The sequence below is a fragment of the Scyliorhinus canicula genome, chromosome 1, assembly GCF_902713615.1.
Source record: "Scyliorhinus canicula chromosome 1, sScyCan1.1, whole genome shotgun sequence".
NCBI lineage: Eukaryota > Metazoa > Chordata > Chondrichthyes > Carcharhiniformes > Scyliorhinidae > Scyliorhinus > Scyliorhinus canicula.
The window spans coordinates 187,235,801-187,259,188 of record NC_052146.1 but is presented as its reverse complement, the minus strand read 5'-3'; the positions used below and the strand labels follow the sequence as shown (position 1 = coordinate 187,259,188).

Genomic DNA, 23,388 nt, shown 5'->3' with positions numbered 1-23,388 from the left:
TGGGTCTCCAGCAGCTTACTTGTCGTTACCTTCAGGGATTCCAGCAACTCCCCTTTCTGCTCCGTAAAATAGCGCAGAAGGGCCGCCTGCTGGTCCTCCGCCCACTGCCTCCACTGGCCGCCATTTTGTCCACCTTCCCCCGCTTTTCCAGGGGAGCTGCTGCCGTTTCTCTCCTCGCCCCACTTCGGGTCCGCACCATAAATCCCGGGGGCTTTTTCTCCAGACCCCTTTATCCACCGGGAATCGTTGAATCAGCGCCGTTTGGGGCCATTAAAAGAGCCCACAAGTCCTATTAAAGCGGGAGCTGCCGAGCGTGCGGCTTAGCTCCGCATAGCCGCAACCGGAAGTCAGCACTATGGCTCCACAGCGCCAGGGTTCCATGTTTGATTCCCGGCTTGGGTCACTGTCTGTGTGGAGTTTGCACATTCTCTCCTTGTCTGCGTGGGTTTCCTCCAGGTGCTCCGGTTTCCTCCCACAGTCCAAAGATGTGCAGGTTAGGTGGATTGGCCATGATAAATTGCCCTTAGTGTACAAAAAGGTTGGGTGGGGTTACGGGAATAGAGTGGAGATGTGGGCTTAGGTAGGGTGATCTTTCCAAGGGCCGGTGCAGACTCAATGGGCTGAATGGCCTCCTTCTGCAATGTAAATTTTATGATTCTATGATACCTGTGACAATAAAAATTATTATTATTTTATCGGGTAGCACAGTGGTGCAATGGTTAGCATTGCTGCCTCACCATGCTGAGGTCCCAGGGGCGCGATTCTCCGCTCCCCACACCGGGTGGGAGAATCGCGGGAGGGCCGGGCGAATCATGACACGCCGCCCTGGCATCCCCCGCGATTCTCCCACCCCCGCTCGGAGAATCGCCACTCACCGTTTCTCACGCCGACCAGCGATTCTCCGGCCCGGATGGGCCGAGCGGCCTGACGTTCCCGACCGGTTCACGCTGGCGGCAACCACACATGGTCGCTGCCATTGTGAACATGGCGCCAAAGGTTCGTTTGTGGCTTGTGGGGGGGGGGGGCGGAGAGGGGAGTGAGCACCACGGCCGTGCTCGGGAGGGGACTGGCCCGCGATCGGTGCCCACCGATCGTCAGGCCGGCGTCTCCAAGGGATGCACTCTTTCCCCTCCGCCGCCCCGCAAGATCAAGCCGCCAAGTCTTGCAGGGCAGCGGAGGGGAAGACGGCAACGGCGCATGCGCGGGTTGGAGCCGGCCAACCTGCGCATGCGCGACTGACGTCACTTAGGCGCCGCCGTCACGTCATTCTCGGCGCGCCACCTTGACGCAAGCATCAAGGCCCAGCGGCCGAGTTCCTCACAACGCCGCTGCTAGCCCCCTGGGGGGGGGGTTTTAGGGTGCGAGGAGCGGCCACCGACGCCATCGTGATACTCGGCTGGAGTTCACGACGGCCTTCCCGATGCCGCGCGGGAGCAGAAAATCGCGCCCCAGGTTTGATCCCAGCTCTGGGTCACTGTCCGTGTGGAGTTTGCACATTCTCCCCGTGTTTGCATGGATTCGCCCGCACAATCCAAAAGATGTGCTGGATAGGTGGTTTGGCCACGCTAAATTTCCCCTTAATTGGAAAAAATCAATTGGGTACTCTAAATTTATTAAACGAAGACATATCTTTTATTTCTTTACTTGTTCCATTACCACTCCCTTTGCTCCAACAACTCTTGTAATTTAATCTCTCCTGTTTTATACCTAAACACAGATCTTCCCTTTTGTTATTTTTGTAACCCTTCTCCCTTTCACTTGCTGAAGATCTATTACGTCTCTAATTTTTCCCAGTTCTAATGAAAAGTCATCACCCTGATAGGTTAACTCTGTTTATGCCCCACAGATGCTGCCTGACCTGCCAAGCATATCCAGCATTTTCCTACAGATTTCCAGTCTCCGCAGTACTTTGCTTTTGTATTAGTGTTTAATTCACTGCCACTTCTCTTCCAGGAATGCCCACCTTAAAGTAAGTTCTACTCTTCCCTCCACAGGATTTCCCCTTGTCTCTTTTACTTTGCTCACCTTCATTACTATTTTCCTTCTCATGTCTGATCGAGTATGTACCAAAACCCGTTTTCACAACCACGTTTCCTTCCTCAGCAACTGTCTGTGGCTCCAACACGTGTCATGTGGATTCCAACCTTGGTGTTTCAGATCCATGCACGATTAAAGATATCTCTTAGATATTTGGCATTCCTCAAACCGCTGTTCCTGCTGCATGCTGAAAGTCATAATCAATGCCATGCACAGCCACATAAATGCTGTGCACTGTGATCATTGATTGCTGATCTTGCATTTTATTGTTGCAACAGGAAGCCCCAGGCTACAGAGTTCACAGCAGCATTCAATTCCCCTGTAAATGCCTTAGTGTCAGGTAGGAGCCAACAGAGGTAGTGAGGCAGAGAGGAGGGAGCAGGAGAAGAGAGCAAGATCGTGGCAGGTGAACTGGGATGGAATGGGAGGGAGAGAGAAATGGCACAAACTGGAACGAACAGAGATTCAGGGTGAACTGGAATAAGAGTTTTTAAAAACGGCTCCAGTGAACTGGAAGATGCGTTTAAATGTTCCAGTAGGAATTGAGAAGGTAGGCAATTCAGAAATAATATTAAAGAATTTATTAATCAATGTAGCAAGAGAACAAATATAGATCCACAATATCTTTCTGCAAGAAATGAGGGGGAGTCTCTGCATTTATTGATACAAACTTCCACAATTTTCCCATATACTCCGAAATGTATCCCAGACATTGAAGAGTCACTCCCTGAGAAAGCAGGACTGTGCTCCAAGCTCACAGCAAGGGGCGTATTTAACATTTTAGAGGTGGTGTGTTCGGTAATGCATCCAAGCAGGACGATAGGGTTTGATTTTAACTCCATCTGCCCTGTGGAAACCAGAGACAGAGTCGGCATGTAAATCAATTAGGGGACTTGCCTGCCAATCTCTAGCCTGGATCCTGTTGTTTTTCCATTTATTCTGCTGTTTAGAACAGAAAACAAAGGCACCCGCCTGGTGTAGGCAGGGCCATATTTTAAATAACCAGGCCAAAGTTTATAAAGTTATCAGACCCTGAATATTTTAACTATGAACTAATGGAGAAAGTTGCTGGAATCTAACTGAAGCCTGTAGTTTACTGGCAGACACCAGCTGGCTGTTAAAATCACCCCACCTCCTGCCCTACCACCCTATGTTCCCATGTATTTCCCCTCAGCGTACCACCAATCAGAGGGAGTACTAGTGAGTGTATGAAATATATTTTTTTGTAGATAGTCCTTAATGTGCTTACCTGGATTTGGGTAGGTAGGAGTGCTCTCAAACAACACGGTGGTGCCACCATTGCAGAGTGGGCCATAGACCACGTAACTGTGCCCTGTAATCCAGCCAATATCTGCCATACAGCCGTAAATATCACCTTCTTGATAATCAAAGACGTACTGAAAAATAACATTTGTACGCTTACAGTTTACATGCCAGAACCTCGAACAGCTACAATATTACAGTACATAAAAATTTACTTCACAGATGACGAGCAACACTCAGGCCTTGAAGAAATACCCTGGGGTAATGATTTATAAACAGTGAAAGCATACGCATGGAACCTTCCTTCTGAATGGGTGAAAATATCTATTAAACAAAGTGTGCAAGAAAGTTCACTGGGTGAGGGAGTGGGAAAAATGCGAGCACATCAAGAGGCTGGCTCCAACCCGCCAACCTCCACATTTAACTGCAGTGTGTAGGGCAACATGCAAACAACACCCTCAGGAGAGCGAGGGATTCATCTTCAGCATATGAATAGATCAATTGCAGTGATTTTAACACAAGCTTTGGAGTGTAAATTTGGCTCCACGAGTTTCCTGGGCTTCCTGGACTTGTTGGTATTCACAAAGGAGAGGGACAAGACGGATGTTGAGGCTAGGGATGGGTGTTTAAATACTCTAGGTCAAGTTGTCATATGGAAGGGGGACGTTTTGGGTATTCTAAAAGACATTAAGGTGGACAAGTCCCCAGGACCGGATGGGATCTATCCCAGGTTACTGAGGGAAGCGAGGGTCGAAATAGCTGGGGCTTTAACAGATATCTTTGCAGCATCCTTGAGCACGGGTGAGGTCCTGGAGGACTGGAGAATTGCTAATGTTGTCCCTTTGTTTAAGAAGGGTAGCAGGGATAATCCAGGGAATTATAGACCTGTGAGCTTGACGTCAGTGGTAGGCAAACTGTTGGAGAAGATACTGAGGGATAGGATCTATTCACATCTGGAAGAAAATAGACTTATCAGTGATAGGCAGCATGGTTTTGTGCAGGGAGGGTCATGTCTTACAAACCTAATAGAATTCTTTGAGGAAGTGACAAAGTTAATTGATGAGGGAAGGGCTGTAGATGTCATATACATGGACTTTAGTAAGGCGTTTGATAAGGTTTCCCATGGCAGGTTGATGGAAAAAGTGAAGTCGTATGGGGTTCAGGCTGTACTAGCTAGATGGATAAAGAACTGGCTGGGCAACAGGAGACAGAGAGTAGTGGTGGAAGGGAGTGTCTCAAAATGGAGACGGGTGACTAGTGGTGTTCCACAGGGATCCGTGCTCGGACCACTGTTTTTGTGATCTACATAAATGACCTGGAGGAAGGTATAGGTGGTCTGATTACCAAGTTTGCAGATGATACTAAGATTGGTGGAGTTGCAGATAGCGAGGAGGACTGTCAGAGAATACAACAAAATATAGATAGATTGGAGAGTTGGGCAGAGAAATGGCAGATGGAGTTCAATCCAGGCAAATGCGAGGTGATGCATTTTGGAAGATCAAATTCAAGAGCGGACTATATGGTCAATGGAAGGGTCTTGGGGAAAATTGAGGTACAGAGAGATCTGGGAGTTCAGGTCCATTGTACCCTGAAGGTGGCAACGCAGGTGGATAGCGTGGTCAAGAAGGCATACAGCATGCTTGCCTTCATCGGACGGGGTATTGAGTACAAGAGTTGGCAGGTCATGTTACAGTTGTATAGGACTTTGGTTCGGCCACATTTGGAATACTGCGTGCAGTTCTGGTTGCCACATTACCAGAAGGATGTGGATGCTTTGGAGAGGGTGCAGAGGAGGTTCACCAGGATGTTGCCTGGTATGGAGGGTGCTAGCTATGAAGAAAGGTTGAGTAGATTAGGATTGTTTTCGTTGGAAAGACGGAGGTTATGGGGGGACCTGATTGAGGTCTACAAAATTATGAGAGGTATGGACAGGGTGGATAGCAACAAGCTTTTCCCAAGAGTGGGGGTGTCAGTTACAAGGGGTCACGATTTCAAGGTGAGAGGGGGAAAGTTTAAGGGAGATGTGCGTGGAAAGTTTTTTTACGCAGAGGGTGGTGGGTGCCTGGAACACTTTACCAGCGGAGGTGGTAGAGGCGGGCACGATAGCATCATTTAAGATGCATCTGGACAGGTATATGAACGGGCGGGAACAGAGGGAAGTAGACCTTGGAAAATAGGAGACAGGTTTAGATAAAGGATCTGGATCGGCGCAGGCTGAGAGGGCCGAAGGGCCTGTTCCTGTGCTGTAATTTTCTTTGTTCTTAATTGGAAGACAAGAAGAAAGTGGTAATTAAAGGGGCTGAAGTCATGACAGGGAGATATGCCAACCAATGCTGAATATTTGGAGGTGAATTTTTTTCTGTCGCTTGTGAAAAATGGTTTATTCACAGTACTTGTGCTGAGAGGTTACTCTAAACATTTTGGAGGTTAATTTACACAATGTAGGTGCCATCTATACTTGGGACGTTTGGACGTTTGATTTGGAGCTCTGATATTGCTTATACACTGTTACTTTGAAACTCAGTCGAGGACAGGAATACCAGCAGCACTTGGTGCAGCAGGATCTGTACCAGCAACAGCCAGCTGCTCAGACGTGCAAATGTACAGGAAAGAGGGGGAAGGGAGATGCAGCTGCAAGGAGACTAATAAAGAACAAAGAAAAGTACAGCACAGGAACAGGCCCTTCGGCCCTCCAAGCCTGTGCCGAACATGCTGCCCATCTAAACTAAAATCTTCTACACTTCCAGGGTCGATATCCCTCTATTCCCATCCTATTCATGTATTTGTCACGATGCCCCTTAAATGTCACTATCGTCCCTGCTTCCACCACCTCCTCCGGCAGCGAGTTCCAGGCACCCACTACCCTCCGTGTCAAAAACTTGCTCGTACCTCTCCTCTAAACCTTGTCCCTCGCACCTTAAACCTATGGCCCCTAGTAATTGACCCCTCTACCGTTACTAATTGCCCTGGCAATTGAGCCACTGACCATCCTTAACCCTACTGGACAGACTACTAACCGCGAACTGGGGGACAGTAACTGTGCTGACAGTACGGACGTCTTCTAGAGGAGGGATGGTCACCATTGGGTAAGACAAGGGAGAAATGGGAGGAAGAGTCAGGCACAGAAATAGAGGGAGGACTCTGAAACAAAGGAGAAGGGGAGGGAGGAGACACCAGCCAGGATTTAGGGTATGCAAGGCAGAGGGGACCAAGGATGAGGAGATACATGGGTGCGATCACAACAAAGGTACACACAGGTGGTGCCAAACACTCCCCCTGGTATGATTTAATACCAGGAGGTGACACACACAAAGTAAGTTTGACACAGAGGGGCTGGTCAACAATGGGAGACCTGAAGCCAGGGCTTCTCTACGTTACTATACAACGTTCCTTGCAATGTTACTATAAATGCTAACCAATAAATAGACTTTAAAAATAACAGGGAACAAAATCAGACAAAATATAAGTCAAATTGCCTGAAAAACAAAACTAATAGATGCCACGTCTATGAAGTGAGCAACAGTTAGGAATTTTACACAAGTTAGAGACCAGCAGATATATATTTATTATCACTTTAATTTAGACAAGTGATTTAATATTAACAACTTTACTGATCAATATTATCTGCAAGATTGGCCTTCATGCCATTTACAGTAGATGTTCCTCCATAAATTAACATGAATCAATGTAAGGTACTGGGGAAAACACTGAGCTCACCATCCTGTTCTACTGGTACCTTGTGGGTGAGAGATGTATACAGCAGATAACCAGCCTGTGTGTGGACAAGACCCTTGGGTTTTCCTGTACTTCCAGAGGTATAAAGCAGGAAGAGCAGGTCCTCACTGTCCATGGACTCAGGATCACAAACTGGTTCTTCTTTCTCCATCTCCTGCAAAACAAAAGGTGCATCCTCCTTCTCAGCTGATGCATTATTCTAGGGCAAAATGTTTTAATAACCGTTTTGTGTCAACAATGCTTTTAGACTTGACAAATATGCGAAGCACGCTTACATTCTACAGGTAGAAATGCAAAACACTTACTCCTGTAATTGCGCATTCCTTTCACCTCATCGGAGTCACAATGGTTGAGATGGAGGGGGAAGAACTACAAATTAAGATGATTCAAACTGCAGGAAATTGCGTATGTTATTTTGGTTCATTCTGGAAATGAGGACAACATTGGCAAGGTTAGCAATTAACCATCCCTGGTTATCCTGAGAGATGGTGGTGGGCTGTCTTCTTGAAAGCTCGGGTGGGCAGTTTGGTGCAATTGAGTGGTTTACCAGACAACTTCAGAGGGGTGTTAAGACTCAATTAGAATTCATTCCCAGAAGGATATTCATGAACCAGTTGGGTTTTTAACAACAGCTCAGTCAGACTGAGTATCGCTTGAATATTGCCCATTCCTAATTACTCTCGAGAAAGAGAGGGCGAACCACCTTCTTGATCCTCTGCAGTCCTTGTGATATAGGTTCACCCACAGTGTTATAAGGGAGAGAATTCCAAGATTTTGACCCAGCAACATTTAGAAATAGTTCCAAGTCAGGAATGTGTATGGTTTGGAGGGGAACTTAGATGTGGTGGTGTTTCAGTGCTCATGCTGATCTTGCTCTTGCTGACCTTGTGGTAGGTTTGGAAGGTACGGTCGACGGAGTTTGGCGAATAGCTGCAGTGGTGAAGGGACTGAGTGTTTATGGTGGTGCATAGGATATCAATCAAGCAAGCTGGATTGTCCTGAATGGTGTAGAGCTTCTTGTGTATTGAAGCTGCACTCATCCCAGCAAGTATGAACTATGTGAAAACCTTTAACCCGGACGCAATGCAGTAAGGAAACTTTGTAATTTCTTTCATTCATCTGTGGAATCTGTAATTGTTCCACATCAATTTAATTTTCTGGATAATAAGAAACACTGGCTGATGTGACGGAAGCAATACCATCAGGAATTAAGTTAAAGAAGTCTTGTGTCATGGCGCTGAGGACCCGGGTTCGATCCACGTGGAGTTTGCACATTCTCCCCAGGTCTGCATTGGTCTCACCCCCACAACCCAAAGGTGTGCAGGGTCGGTGGATTGGCCATGCTAAATTGCCCCTTCATTTTTTTTTTTAAAGTCTTGTGGTTGGTAGACACAAAGGAGAGCTACGAGCAAAGGATCTGGAGGGTGGATGCAGAGATGCAGACACAAAAAGAAAGCGTGCAGAGACAGAAAGAGGAACACACCAAATTCTTGTGAGGAGAAGAAGCAAATCTCTTTTAAGCCAGGGTGTTTGGCAGAAAAGGAGACATGAACTCTTGGAGGCACTGTGTGAGCTGGTTAAAAAGGTCTAAAATTAAAAAGTTGAGTGAATAGCTGAGAGACTATAAATAGCTGGGTATCTTCTCAGATGTTGTCAAACTGTGAAATGGTGTGTTATTAGTTGGTCGGTTGGAAAGGAACTCTGGAGAGCTATAGCATCAGCATCATGTTGTGACTTGAGAGAGAGAGTGTTCATAGAAGTGTGCCTTGTTGATGATAATTGTACTCCTGAAACTCAAAGGTGAAAGCATTTTTTGGATAGAGCTCCTGACCTATCCTGCATAAATAAAGAACGCAGATTGTAGTATGGTTTCTACCTAGTGCTACATATGTATGGGGAATGATGTGAATGTGAATGCATCAAACATATCTTTGTTGTATCGACTATTTACGGTGAAATTTACCATTTTATTTGAAATATAATTTGCCTGCTAATTCATACATAATTTGCATTAGTTCTGATTCATGTTAAAGTAAAAACTACAAAAAGTGGGAACTTGTTGGTAATTTATTATTTTTGGGTGATTCAGTAAATTTAGTTATTTTGTTTTACAGTTCCCCTCATGGGGGTCGTAATAAGTATTCAGTTACACTCCTGATTTGAGCCTTTGGAAATGATGGTTAGGCTTTGCAGAGTCAGGAGGTGAGTTATTCACTGCAGAATTCCTAGTCTTGGTCTGCCTTGTAGCCAGTTAATATCAGAGCAGCATTGACTATTATTTCAAGATTAAGCAAAACTGAAGTCAATGGGAATCAGGAATTCGGGTTCAATTCCGGCCTTGGGTGACTGTGGGGAATTTACATGTTCTCCACGTGTCTGCATGGGTTTCCCCCGAGTGCTCCGGTTTCTTCCCACAGTCCAAAGGTGTGCAGGTAAGTGGATTGGACACGGTAAGTTGCTCCTTAGTGTGTAAAAGGTTAAGTGGGGTTACTGAGTCACGGAGGTAGGATGGGGCAGAGGTCTAGGTAGAGTGCTCTTTTGGAGGGTCGGTGCAGACTAGATGGGCTGAATGGCCTCCATCTGCACTGGAGGGATTCTATGAGGGGGGGAAATACCTAACTGGTTGAAGTCATACCTAGCACAAAGGAAGATGGTTATGGTTGTTGGAGGTCAATCATTTTACTGCCAGGGAATCACTACAGGAAATCATCAAGGAAGTGTCTGATGGAACCATCAATTCACCAGACACGTGTTTCCGATATGAATCTAGGCTTTAATCGACTTACTTCAGAGCCAGCCTGTTACCGTTGATGAACTCTTAATGAACTCAGGCTGACTCTGGACAAGGGTATTTATACAGCTGCACTAGGAGTCGTCGTCGTGGGCGGAGCCAAGGGTGGAGCCCAGTACAAGTTCCTGAGTACTCCCAGAGCTATTCCCCCTAGTGGTAGGATAGCGCTACTGCGCTTACAAAGAGAGTGTGAATTATCATATATACATATATATATTACATTCACCAGTGTCCTAGGCCCAATCGTCTTCAGCTTCTTCATCAATAACCTTACCTCAATCATAAGGTCAGTCATGGCACTGTTGGCTGATGATTGCACAATGTTCAGCACATTCGCGTCTCAGATGCAAGGAATGCTACCATCTGCAAGTTCCCCTCCACTTCACACAATCCTGACTTGGAGCCGTATCGCCATTCCTTCAGTGTGACTGTTAAAATTCTGGAACCCCCTCCCTAACAGCACTGTGGGAGTACCTACATCACATAGACTGTAGTGGTTCAAGAAGGCAGGTCATCACCATCTTCTCAACGGCAGTTAAGAATTGGTAATAGGGGCAGCACGGTGGCCTAGTGGTTAGCACAACCGCCTCACGGCGCTGAGGTCCCAGGTTCGATCCCGGCTCTGGGTCACTGTCCGTGTGGAGTTTGCACATTCTCCCCGTGTCTGCGTGGGTTTCGCCCCCACAACCCAAAAATGTGCAAAGTAGGTGGATTGGCCACGCTAAATTGCCCCTTAATTGGAAAAAATAATTGGCTAATCTAAATTTATAAAAAAAAAATTAAAAAAAAAAAAAAAAAAGAATTGGTAATAAATGCTGGCCTAGCCAGCGATGCCCTTGTGAACTAATAAAAAGAATTGCAGAGAACCACAGGAGGAAATGTTGCTCGCGTTTCATCTTTGTCCTTTATGCTGACATATTGGACCCTGCCATCATTGAGGATGGGGTTATTCGTGTTTTCCCCTCCTCTAGTGAGTTGTTTAATTTTTTTATTTAGCGTATGCAGTAATCACCAAGTTTGGCAATAGCTTCCGCAGTGGCCAAATAGAACTCTTTGACCCCACTGCTGAGTTTTGTCAAGGGGAAGTCTTCAGTGATGGGAGTTGTTTAATTGTCAACCACTGTTCATGACTGGATGTAGGTGGACTGCAAAGCACGGATCTGATCCATTGGTGATGAGATCACTTTGTTTTTGTCTGTATCATGCTGCATATCCTTTCTAGTATTGGTGGGGGGATGCAGGTGTGGGTGCTGCAAAAGTGGGTGTGGGGGAGGGAAGCTGCAACAGCTTTTCAGTCTGCCGGAGAGAAGATCAAAGAGCAAAGCTCAGAAATTGCAAAAATGTGAAAAACAGAAGCCCAGCTGCAAGCAACGCAATTATAGAATAATCTGGAATGGTTGGTCATCTTGTCTTCCACATTCCTCGCTGGGTTAGTGATAACGGTAGAGTGAGGGATATGCCGAGCTACGAGGTTATAGGTTTTGGTTGAACACAATTCTGCTTGGACCAAAAGAGCCTGCGAAGTCTACATGTACCCTGTCCATCGATGACCAGGCCATTCACGTGGTCTGTTTAATTTCCTTATCTATGCCTGGCCACCAAATATAGCTCCTAGCCAGCATTTACATTTGGCCCAGATGGGCACTGAGCAATTCCTGCAACAGTCACTCTCTTGCTCAGGGTGGTACCACCATTCGGGAACCCCAGTGTATGACTCCATTTTCGCAACCGAGTTCGTCTTTGCAAGTGAACGAAGGCCTTAACTGGTCAGATCTTTCTTTCAGCCAGAAGCGTCTTTTGCACACTTAAGTTGTTAACACCGCACACTAAACGTTCACGCAGCATGTCAGTGAATGGCGTGCCAAACTCACAATGCTCGGCCATTTGGTGGAGTCTGGCAAAGAAGGCAGAGATCATCTGTCCTGGGTCCCTGACAGCTGAATTAAACTTGTATCACTGTAGTATGATCGAGGATCTGGCGTTGAAATGCTCACTGACCAGCATCATCAATTGGTTGAACCTCTTTGTGTCAGGGGCCTCCAGGGGTGTCAAATATCTTATGAGTTTGTGGGTCTGAGGAACACAAACCATTAATAGAATAACCTCTTGTTTATCCTCCCCTGTTATTTTGTTTGATGTAAACAAAAATGGAATGGAGCCGCTCAATATACTGGCTCCAATCTTCAGCCCCCGGTCAAATGGATCATCTTGGTTGACACCCACTCAAAGTGTTTGGACGACCAGGAGATGGAGATGTCAACTTTGGCGGCCACAACGGAGGTCCTGTGACGAATGTTTGTTTCCTATGACCTTACTGAAGTAATATTGTCTGAATCATTGACATGCTGCATATGTGGCACTGCGTTCACTGGGGAAGAGTTTCAGTACTTTGTTCAAACAAATGACATTAGCCATACGAGGATGGCCCTCTATCATCCCGCCTCAAAGGGTTAGCGGACAGAGCTGAACAGGCGTTCAAAGCTGCCATGAAGAAGCAATCCAGCAGACCACTGTGCATCAGGTTGGCCAACTTTCTTCTATCTTATAACCTGAACCTCCCACCCCCACACACCCCTCCCCCACCCCCAATGCCACGACAGGCGTCACACCAGTGGAATTGCTCATGGGCTGTCCCCTCCAGTCCCGACTGGACTTGGTTTTCCCAAATTTGGCGGGAAGGGAGAGGCATGGCAGGCCTCCCAGAGGAAGCATATGTTTCACACAAAGGACACAGGTTATTTCAAGTGGCCGACCTGGTCCTCATCAGAAACTTTGACTCAGGCCCACTTTGGCTACTTGGCAGAATTGTATCAAAGTCAGGTCCAGTCTTGTACGTGGTGGATTTGAACAGCAGGACAGGGCAGAAGCACAGTGACCACATAAGAAGCCGGAGGACCACAACTCCAATCTCGGTGCAGTTGGAGCCAGCAGGCAGCACCAGTGCTCCCGTGATGGAGCCAGAACAGAGGGAATTAGGAGTTCAGAGGAGGTCCCATCAACAACCCAGGAGGGAGCTGGAGAACGGAATGCCCCTCGAATCTCAGAGTCAATCTTCCACAGATGAGTGTTGCTGCCTCAGAAATGGAGGAGCCAGTTGGGGGACTAAGATGGTCTATGAGCCCCAGAAAATCCCCTGATAGATTGACATTGTGATGAACTGTTATCGAATCTCTCCACTTTTGTTTCTCAAAACTTTTTTTGTGCATAGTAACTGTACATAACCTGTTCTGTAAATATGTTATTCGAAGACTTATGGGGGGAGGGATGTGGTAATGTGGCCCCTTTAAGGGGTGAGCCCTCAAGATCCACGTTACTGACTCAGGGCCAATCGTGCAGGAGTGAACCCTGACTAATGGGGAAATGTGCGGGGCCCTGGGAGCAGGGTCCTGGGCAGAGTGGACCCTGGAGCCAGAGAGTGAAGACCTATTTAGTGACTCTGTGACTCTGTATTGTTTACCTTTACTTGTTACCAATAAACCCTTGTTCAGTTATACTGGAAACCTCTCTCGTATTTCCTCGAGCCACACCACAAACTAATACAAAGTAGCAGCTTTTACTCATCTGAACTTTTACATATAAAGAGGATAAAGCACCAAAAGAGGCTAATATAAATTACAGATATCACTTTAATGATCACTTACTTCGTCAAGCAGTACGTCGATGTTGCTCATAGGAACCTTATTTTCCGTTCTCTGTGCCACAAAGACATGCTTTACAGTGGGACATGTCTTTACTGCCTCATCCACCACCCTCTTCAGCTCAATAACATGACCACCACGGACTCCTTGATTGCAGGTGATAACGGCCTTGCATTCAGCTATTTAGTCAAAGACAAAAATGCTCATGAGGCACGTTTAAAGAAATTGTGTGAATAATATGCAGTTTTTCAGCTAAAAATCTGGATCTCAGAAAGGGACAATGTCACAGAGCTATGCAACACAGACTTAGGTCAACCGTAATACAGCTGACACCATTGTAGCCTTCAATAACATTCAGTTTCTCCAGGCAGCCACCCGATTCAACTACTAGGCCTTTTGTTTTTGTTTACACCCCTTCCAGATATTGGGCGACAGTGAATGGATTGAGTGTTGGACCTGCCTCGAGCTTCCCAGAGGTTGTTGTGGCCCCGGGCACATGCAACACCCTAATAAATTTTTAGCCCAAAATGCTGTTCTCAGAGCATGTTTCTTACATTGTCCAGTAAGTTGCAAGACTTTCTGCAAGCCCCTCATAGAGTTTACAATGCATAGATACATAGAAGATAGGAGCAGGAGGAGGCCTTTTGGCCCTTCGAGCCTGCTCCGCCATTTATCACAATCATGGCTGATCATCCAACTCAAATGCCTAATCCTGCTTTCTCCCTATGTAGGGGATGTTTGCAGGTGGGGTTCAGCAGTGTTCTTGCCAATTCCACTGTTAGCCACATCCTAGTTACGCAAAGATAGTGCCTGCTACTGTCAGCCCAGCCTTCCCATCCCCTTATCGTTGTGCCTCAGCATCCCAGCCAGCCACTATTCGCAAGCTCAAAGAGGGGAAAGCTGTATCTGGAGCCCCCTTTTCGTGCCAATGCTTGCTTGCCCAAGTTCTAATGAAGCTGGGACATCCACAATCACAGAGGCATCTTTGTCATCTTGGTCAGTCACTGATTTCAGCTTGGCATGCAAGCGTTTCAAAGAAGGGTCTGCCCACCTACAGAACTAACGTGGCTTCATTATTTTCTGAATAGCGACTGCTGCATGAATAATGGAATTCAAGCGATCCTTTGGAAACAGATTTTTAAAAATAAATTTAGAGTACCCAATTCATTTTTTCCAATTAAGGGGCAATTTAGCGTGGCCAATCCACCTACCCTGCACATCTTTGGGTTGTGGGGACGAAACACACGCAAACACGGGGAGAATGTGCAAACTGCACACGGGCAGTGACCCAAAGCCGGGATCAAACCTGGGACCTCGGCACCATGAGACAGCAGTGCTAACCACTGCGCCACCGTGCTGCCCTACTTAGCCTCATTCTAATGTGCAGAGACCCAAGGTACTTAAGGCATTGGGATTCAATCCCTTTGCCGTGGGGGCTTTGGGTGAGTGTGGTTTGGTACTGGACCCCAAAAACGGGGACCAGATAGAACGGAATTGGCAGCCACGTGGATTATTGATTAGATATACTGACATGCACCCCTGAGGCAGTCTCATGTGGATGGCCCAGAATTTTTCAATATTCTTTCATGAGTGAGGGTGTCACTGACAAGGCTGTAGACTATTTAAGAATGACATTTCGGAGTCAATTACAATGCTATGTGTCTGGACTCGCATGTAGGCTAGATCACATAAGGATGACACATTTACTTCCCTGAAGAATATTTGTGAACCAGAGGGGTTTTTACGATCAATTACAGTTTCATTGTTACCATTACTGTTGCTAGCTTTCAACTCCAGGTCTTTCTAAATTAATTGAATTTCAACTCCACCAGCTGCCACGGTGGGATTTGAACCCATGCCCCCCAAAGAAGTACACTGGGCCTCTGCTCCACTTGCCCAGTAGCACTGCATCACCATCTCCCTGCTTGCATTGAAAATTAATGTACCTCTTAAACAAATTAATAATCTACAAAAGATGTGAAAGATCGTCATCCACCTACAATCACGGATCCTGCCACTCAGCGCTTGACTGCTGAATCCTGCAAAGACCACAGTGTGCACCGCGCCAATCCTAGCACACGCCAACATTGCAGCTATGCCTATTGGAGATACGGGGAGGTAGATAGCAACTCTGTCTCCTTTCTGCACCCCGTAACGCTTCAAAGTGTTGGCCAGCCGGCATGTGGTCTCCAAAAGTTCCCTGTAACACAAAACGTTCATTTTCAAATCATTGAGGGGGTGGTTGTCAACAATTGCCCAGCTTCCACCAACAGCAGGGTTAAATGCATTGCTAAACAGTGAAATTATTAAAGATGCCTTGACTGTGAAAATACAGTCATTGTTTTAGATAATGAATCAACTAGTGCCCTGTCTGTGGAAACCTAGACATTGGGGGACGATTCTCCGAGCCCCGCGCCAGGCCGGAGAGTCGGCGCAATCATGCCACGACGCCCCGACACCAGATCGCGATTCTCTGAAGTGCAGAGAATCGGCGACCATTTGCACCAGCGTGTTTGGTGCGGCGCTGGCTGCGGGCCGCTGGAATCGGCGGGGCCGCTGATTCTCTGGCCCGTATGGGCCGAGCGGCCGCGCCGATACAACAGAGTCCCACCAGCGCCGTTCACCCCTGGTTGCTGCCGGCGGAAACTCTGCGGGAATGGTCGAGGGGCGGGAGGGAGGGGGGCCTCTGATGGGGTCTGGACCACGATCGGGGCCCACCAATCGGCGGGCTGGCCTCTGCGCCCCCGGGCCTACATCCTGGTGCGGCCAGCCCCTAAACACCGACCCCATGTTGGTCGGGGCCAGCGCGCAAAAGAAGTCCCCGCGTATGTGCAGGTTGGCGCGGCCGAACTGCGCATACACGGGTTGGCGCAGCATCAATTTGGCACCGCGTAAGGAGGCTGGAGCGGCGTGAACCGCTCCAGCGCCGTGGTGGCCCCCTCTGGGGGCCAGAATCGTATGTAACCGGGCCCGGTTCGCGCCATCGTGAAACGCGACGGCGTTCACGACGGCGCAAATTCTTGGGCCTGATATTGGAGAATCGCCCCTATAGTTTCTGTGAAAGTTTCATATAATGAATAGACTATTGTATTTCAGTGCATTTAGCAATAAGAATGTATCAACTAGTTAGTTACAGCAAGGTCTATGGCCAGCAGTGGCATGGGAAGCCTATTTTCATGAGACTGTGCATGTAGACGCTGAACCAACTTTGATGGACGCTAGTAAATCTTAAGTAATGGCCAATATTTCATTAATCATTCTCCATGTAACAAACAGCTATTTGAACAAATCAGGAGGTCTCAGCTGAGAATTAGATACCAACGAAAGTAAATGAGGAATTAGACCATAGATAAGGATTCCCTTAAAGTAAGACCTTGTGGCCGCAGTCTGCCCCTTGAATCCCTACCTTCCTGAATTCTTTAATCATCTTATTCATTCATTTTAAAGTGATTTCTTTATGCTTTTATGTTTAATGATTTCCTTTGCCATGTATTTGACCAACTCATGTATTGTTTGATATTTTGTTTCTGAGTTTTGATTTAGTTTGTATGCAAGTGTATTAATGTAAATAATTAGCAATAAAGTTGTATTTTCTACACCTCCAATCAACCGGACAATCGTCTCTCATTGGAAGAAAGTAAAATAAGAGTTCCTACAGGTTCAATGCCACCTTAAGCCAGTCGAGAGTTGCCCTGGCAGCAGTAGGTAGGATTGTAGGTTGAGGAGGCCTTTCCAGCCAGTTTTAAAACTTTGCTTTGTTTTAAACTTCCCTGGAAGTAAATTTACTTACTTTCAGGAGCACAACTCTTGGCCCCACAACAGAAATGCAGGCCTTCCCTGTCATGGGCTCTACCTTCCTTTCTGATGCTCCGAGAACGGGTAAACATTTTGTTTTATTTCTTACGAAGATTCCATATTCAGCAATAATGTGAGGCTGACGCTCTAAACAGTTGTTATTGTTAGTTCTCATTTTTGTTTCATTTGTTTGTGGAATTGGGAAACACTAGTGCCATCATAACCCCCACAAGAACCAAGAGGAAACCATCATTGAGCTCCCTGTGGGATACATGGAAATGAAAAAATGAAAATGAAAATCGCTTATTGTCACGAGTAGGCTTCAAATGAAGTTACTGTGAAAAGCCCCTAGTCGCCACATTCCAGCGCCTGTTCGGGGAGGCTGTTACGGGAATCGAACCGTGCTGCTGGCTTGCCTTGGTCTGCTTTCAAAGCCAGCGATTTAGCCGAGTGAGCTAAACAGCCCCTCATAATATGAGCTTCCCAGATAGAAGGCAGAGGCCACCCATTTGAGCTTGTTATGAACTAAGATAAAAGCAGGCCCAAAGCAGGGCCTGGTGTTGTTGAGTCCTCCCAGCTAGGACTGTACTGGCAGTTACATGCTGCCTTGAGCAGGACTTTGCAAATGGCTAATTAAAGTTATCTTCATTTACTACCAGCTTCCTCTGAGTCATTAAAACTAGCAAGGTCATATGTATTACTCATCTTTACTTGCACTGAAGGCATTAGGAATCAGGAGCATGGTTTGGACTCACATGTAGATCCACAAAATTCAGGATCTCTGCATGGAAGAACATTAGCAAAACATTATTCTGGTTGTGATAATCCAGTAGGCCCAAATTAATTGAATGAATTAACTAATTCAAATTAACAACTTCCTACAAAAATTTACCTTGTTTAATATGGTTCGTTGAACTGCTGTAAAGAAATATTGTATACTAAAGATTGTACCTGTATGTAATCCTTAATTCCATGCCTGGTTCATCCCTCTCCCAGATCAAAGCCACCCTGTTGGGGGAATGGCTGACATGGCGATCTAAACAGTTCACTGAGAATAAATCAAAGTTTTTAACATAAGGTAAATGATAACTGTTAGTGTGATGTACCAACAACAACAAGTTGCATTTATATAGCAGATCAACATAGTAAAATATCCCAAGTTGCTTGACAGGAATGTTGCTCAACAAAATTGGACACCAAGCCACATAAGGAGCTGATTGGGTAGGTAAAAGAGGTAGGTTTTAAAAAGGGTCTGAAAAGAGGCAAGAGAGGTTGTGGCAGAGGTGTTTACACCCCTGTATATTACACAAGAAATGTTAGCAACATTCAGGCCTCCCTCCTTGAAGGGTTGTAGAAACAATTATAAGTTCATGACAAACATCCTTTCCAAACATCCTACCAAATGTGCGAATGCATTTACTTCTCGCCGATGATGCTGGTGCTGATCACAGAATCTTACATCACAGAATGAGACCATTTGGCTCATCATTCATGTGTTAGCTCGTTGAACGAGTTTCCCAATTAGTCCCCTCCCTTTTTCGTTCCCCCATAGTCCTGAAAATCTTTCCTTTTCAGGTAGGGTAGGGGCTGGTTTAGCTCACTGGGCTAAGTCGCTGGCTTTTAAAGCAGACCAAGCAGGCCAGCAGCACGGTTCAATTCCCATACCAGCCTCCCCGTACAGGCACCGGAATGTGGCGACTAGGGGCTTTTGACAGTAACTTCATTGAAGCCTACTCGTGACAATAAGCGATTTTCATTTCATTTTCAGGTAGCCAGTCCTCTTTGAAATTCACTATTGAATCGAATTGCACCATTCCTTCAGCCACGGTCACCCGGATAATAACATTTTGCTGTCCAAAAAAAGTTCTCCTCAGCTCCCCTCTGATTTTTTAATCAATTATCTTAAGGCTGTGCCTCTAGTTACCAATCCACTTCCTTCAATCTGCAATTAAAGTGCATATAACATAGTATAATGTCCCAAGCTGCAACACAGATGTGTAATCATACAAAACTTGGCAATGTGCCAAAGACAGGAGTGGTAACTAAAAGCTCAGCAAGAGGTGTGTCTTAAAGAGAGAGAAGGGAATGTGGCATGGCGAAGAGACAGTGAGGTTTAAAGGGGGAAATCCAGAGCTTAGTTCCCATATGGCCAAAGGCTCTGCCAGCAGTACTGGGGTGAAGGAAGAGGGATATGTGCAAGAGATCAGAATTGGAAGAGCGTGGCTCTTGGGAGCTGTAGGGCCAATACTAGGTGACAGAGATGTGGAGAGGCAAGGCCATAGAAGGATTTAAATGCAAGAATGAGAGTTTATAAATGGAGATATTCAGGGTCTGGGAGGCAATGTAGGTCAGCAGGCACAGTGGTGATGGGTGAACAGAACTTGCCACAAATTAAGAAACGGGTGGTAGAGTTTTGCATGAGATCAGTGTGATGAATGTAGAAATTGATATATATTATATTTCATACTTGCAGTTGTGATGTTATAAAAAAACAGCCCTGATTTAAAATACAGACAGGCAGTATGTCGATTAAAGCTGTAATTGAGGCATTGTAAAAAGTGAGCTAACCATCGTTTCTCAATATTTACATGTTTACATATAGGGGTTTGGTACGTTTCGGCGTGGCCGATTCGGCGTGGCCAGTTCGGCGTGGCCGATTCGGCGTGGCCAGTTCGGCGTGGCCGATTCGGCGTGGCCAGTTCGGCGTGGCCAGTTCGGCATGGCCGGTTCGACGTGGCCGGTTCGGCGTGGCCAGTTCGGCGTGGCCGATTCGGCGTGGCCAGTTCGGCGTGGCCAGTTCGGCGTGGCCAGTTCGGCGTGGCCGATTCGGCGTGGCCAGTTCGGCGTGGCCGATTCGGCGTGGCCAGTTCGGCGTGGCCAGTTCGGCGTGGCCAGTTCGACGTGGCCAGTTCGACGTGGCCGGTTCGGCGTGGCCAGTTCGGCGTGGCCGATTCGGCGTGGCCAGTTCGGCGTGGCCGATTCGGCGTGGCCAGTTCGGCGTGGCCGATTCGACGGAGGAATTTTTCGGCGGAGGGACGTTTCGGCGTCAAATTAGTTATAGTCGCAAAATGTTTGTGCAGCCCATTTCTTGTATCTTTTCCTTCCAGCCGCCTCAGATATCGTGTTTGTGCACCAAACCGGGTCTCTTAAAGAAAGGCACCAACATTAAACTCTTAAAGAAAGCCGGTGTTACTGAAAGTATTGAAGCAGCTGCCCAGTGATCTACACTGCTGTCTGACTTAACACATTGTGTAAAGTCACAATATCTTCAGTAACACCGGCTGTATAAAGTCAGACCCGGTTTGGTGCTCCGCGGGGGGGCTTATGGACCCCAACTGTCAGTTGTGTCAATTTCAGCGGCCGGCTCACTTTGATCCGGAGAGGAAAGCTGCTCTCTCACTGAAACAATCAGCCGGCCGCTGAAATTGACACTGCCGCCTGCTCTCTCCCTCCAATCAGAAACATTAAAACTTAAAAGTTGGATTGGAGGGAGAGAGCAGCCGGCAGTGTCAATTGCTTCAGTGAGAGAGCAGCTTCCCTCTCCGGCCGCTGAAATTGACACTCTTTTAATTAGGTCCACGATGGGGGTTTTAAATTTATTTAAAAATCTATGCTAGCGCTTCCCATTGAGAGTCTACGGGGGTCTGACCTCTCCCCCCGCCCCCAGTAGACTCTCAAGGGGAAGCGCTAGCATAGATTTTTAAATAAATTTAAAACCCCCATCTTGACGTCTTGACGTCCCTTCGCCGAAACACTCCTCCGCCGAATCAGCCACGCCGAAACGTCCCATTCCAATCGGCTACGCCGAACTGGCCCCGCCGAATTGGCCACGCCGAACTGGCCACGCCGAAACGTCCCATCCCCTACATATAGATGGCTAATGGGATATTGTTTTGATTGCTTGAGATTCCCTGGGGGTGTAAATAATTTGAGAGATTGTGTTTAGTCCTATCTATGCAGGTCATTGGACATCTTAATGGGATACAGATGATGTAATTAATGGGAGGAAAGAGAAAATGCTGGAAAATCTCAGCAAGTCTGGCAGCATCTGTAGGAAGAAAAAAGAGCTAACGTTTCGAGAGTCATCAGACTCGAAACGTTAGCTCTTTTCTCTCCCTACAGATGCTGCCAGACTTGCTGAGATTTTCCAGCATTTTCTCTTTCGTTTCCGATTCCAGCATCTGCAGTAATTTGCTTTTATTTAATTAATGGGAGGAACCTGGTCTCTTTGTAGTTTTGCTGTTTTGCCAAATGCTGTTAGGTTGAGCAGAAGAGTCTGACAAGACAAAGGTGTACTGGATCTGCCTTTGAAAGGGGGCAGGATTCTCCCAGGCGGCCAGATCCCTGGGCCAGGTCGGAGAATCCCAGTGACCGGGCCACGTTGCCTCGACGCCGGCACGCGATTCTCCGCAGAGGGGAGAATCCTGGCGGGACGCCGGCCGCTCTATGCGGCCGGCCCGCCGATTCTCCAGCCCGAATGGGCTGAGCGGCCGTGAAAAAAAATGAGACCCGCGGGCGCTGTTCTAACCTGCTCTCAGCCGGCGGGAACTCAGGGGGGTGGGGGTCCGACTCCGGGGGTAGCCTCCGATGTGGCCTGGCCCGCACTCGGGGCCCACCGATCGGCAGACCAGCCTCTCTGGCTGGAGGCCTCCTTTCCTACGCACCGGCCCCTGTAGCCCTGCGAAATGTTGCGCCGGGGCAGGCACATTGAAGGAGGCCACTGCGCATGTGCGTGTTGGCACCGGCACCGCTGCGTATGCGTGGATCCCGCGGCGTACAATTGGCACCGGGACTGGCAGCTGGAGGGTTGCGAACCGCTCCAACACCATGCTGGCCCCCTGTAGGGGCCATAATTAATCCTGGCAGCGGCCCGTTCACACGGTTGTAAAACGTGGCGGCATTTATGACGGCGTGGACACTCTGCCGCGGGATTAGAGGAGATTAGACCCACCCAGGGTCTCTCTCCAAAGGTCTAAACAAATAAGCAAGTAAACTTGTTTTGTTAACTCTATTAAAAAAAAGAGGCATTTGAACTATATTGGGTTCCTTGGTTGGAATATTTATAGTGAAGGTGTAGGGCATAAGCTACATTTTATTTAAAACCTGTTTAATTGTAGAACTATTTCTGTGGTGTTAATGTGGTTAATACGGTGTTAAAAATAAAGTTTGATTTAATGTAAAAGATACCTATTGGTCAGAGTAATCACTCCTGGGGCGAAGTATCCATTCTTCATAGATTTACAAATTTCAAATTGTTTGGGTTTTTTTGTCTGCTATCCTAACAAAAATTGGGGTCTAGTCCGATATCCTAACATCAGGGTTTATTTTGTGTGTGGAAAGATGGGACACTTGCTAGGAGAGCATTGAAGTAGTCAAATCGAGAGATCACAGGTGCAGCAGATGAGGTGAAGCCGGGGTAGAGAAAGACAATGGGTGGAATTTAATCCCGCCCGCCATGACAGGAAACATGGCGATGGGCCCATTTAATCACAGGAGAAGCCGCTCAACAGTCTCCTAACAGCAGGAAAATCTCCCATGATTAAGTTGGAGATGGAAGGGCCTGATCTGACACGATGTCAATTAGGCTCATTAATGAGCCAATTGACACAAATTAACCCCGGGTCCACCGGGAATTTAGTGGTGACTCAATGATTACGTGGGGATCGCATGTCTTTCCCCTGCTGCCAAAAGGCTACCCAGCAAACCCTGTCAGATTTGCTAGTAGTCTATAAGAGCGGGGTCTCTCATTATCAAGCATACTGGACAGGATTCGCTCAACCCAGGGCCGGGCCAGAGAATCGCTGCGACCGGCGTGAATCGCGCCGCAGAGCAAAGAATCGGTGCCATTGGCGCCGGCGCAGTTGGCGCGGTGCTGGCCGGTGGCCGCTCTATGGGGCCACCCCCTGCCGATTCTCCACCCGGGATGGGTCGAGCGGCCGTTCCGAAAAACAAGGTCCTGCTGGCGCCGTTCTAACCTGATCTTAGCCCGCGGGACCTCGGCGTTGAAGGGTCCGGGTGCGGCCTGTTGGGGGGGTCTCCGCTGTGGACTGGCCCGGAATCGGGGCCCACCGATCAGCAGGACGGCCTCTCGGGCTGGGGGCCTCCTTTCTTCCGCGCCAGCCCCTGTAG

The 23,388-nt window shown here is 47.4% G+C and overlaps 1 protein-coding gene across 1 annotated transcript in view; it reads right to left on the bottom strand.

The window, feature by feature from the left end:
• Positions 1–23,388, bottom strand: part of acss1 (acyl-CoA synthetase short chain family member 1) — a 104,682-nt gene that overhangs the window by 71,336 nt on the left and 9,958 nt on the right. Inside the window, exons 2-6 of the mRNA XM_038804870.1 lie at positions 18,211–18,307; positions 15,465–15,664; positions 13,468–13,643; positions 7,037–7,189; positions 3,287–3,434 (exon numbers count right to left, since the gene is read on the bottom strand). Of these exons, the coding sequence (XP_038660798.1) occupies positions 3,287–3,434; positions 7,037–7,189; positions 13,468–13,643; positions 15,465–15,664; positions 18,211–18,307 (774 nt within the window). The remainder of the gene's footprint in view (positions 1–3,286; positions 3,435–7,036; positions 7,190–13,467; positions 13,644–15,464; positions 15,665–18,210; positions 18,308–23,388) is intronic.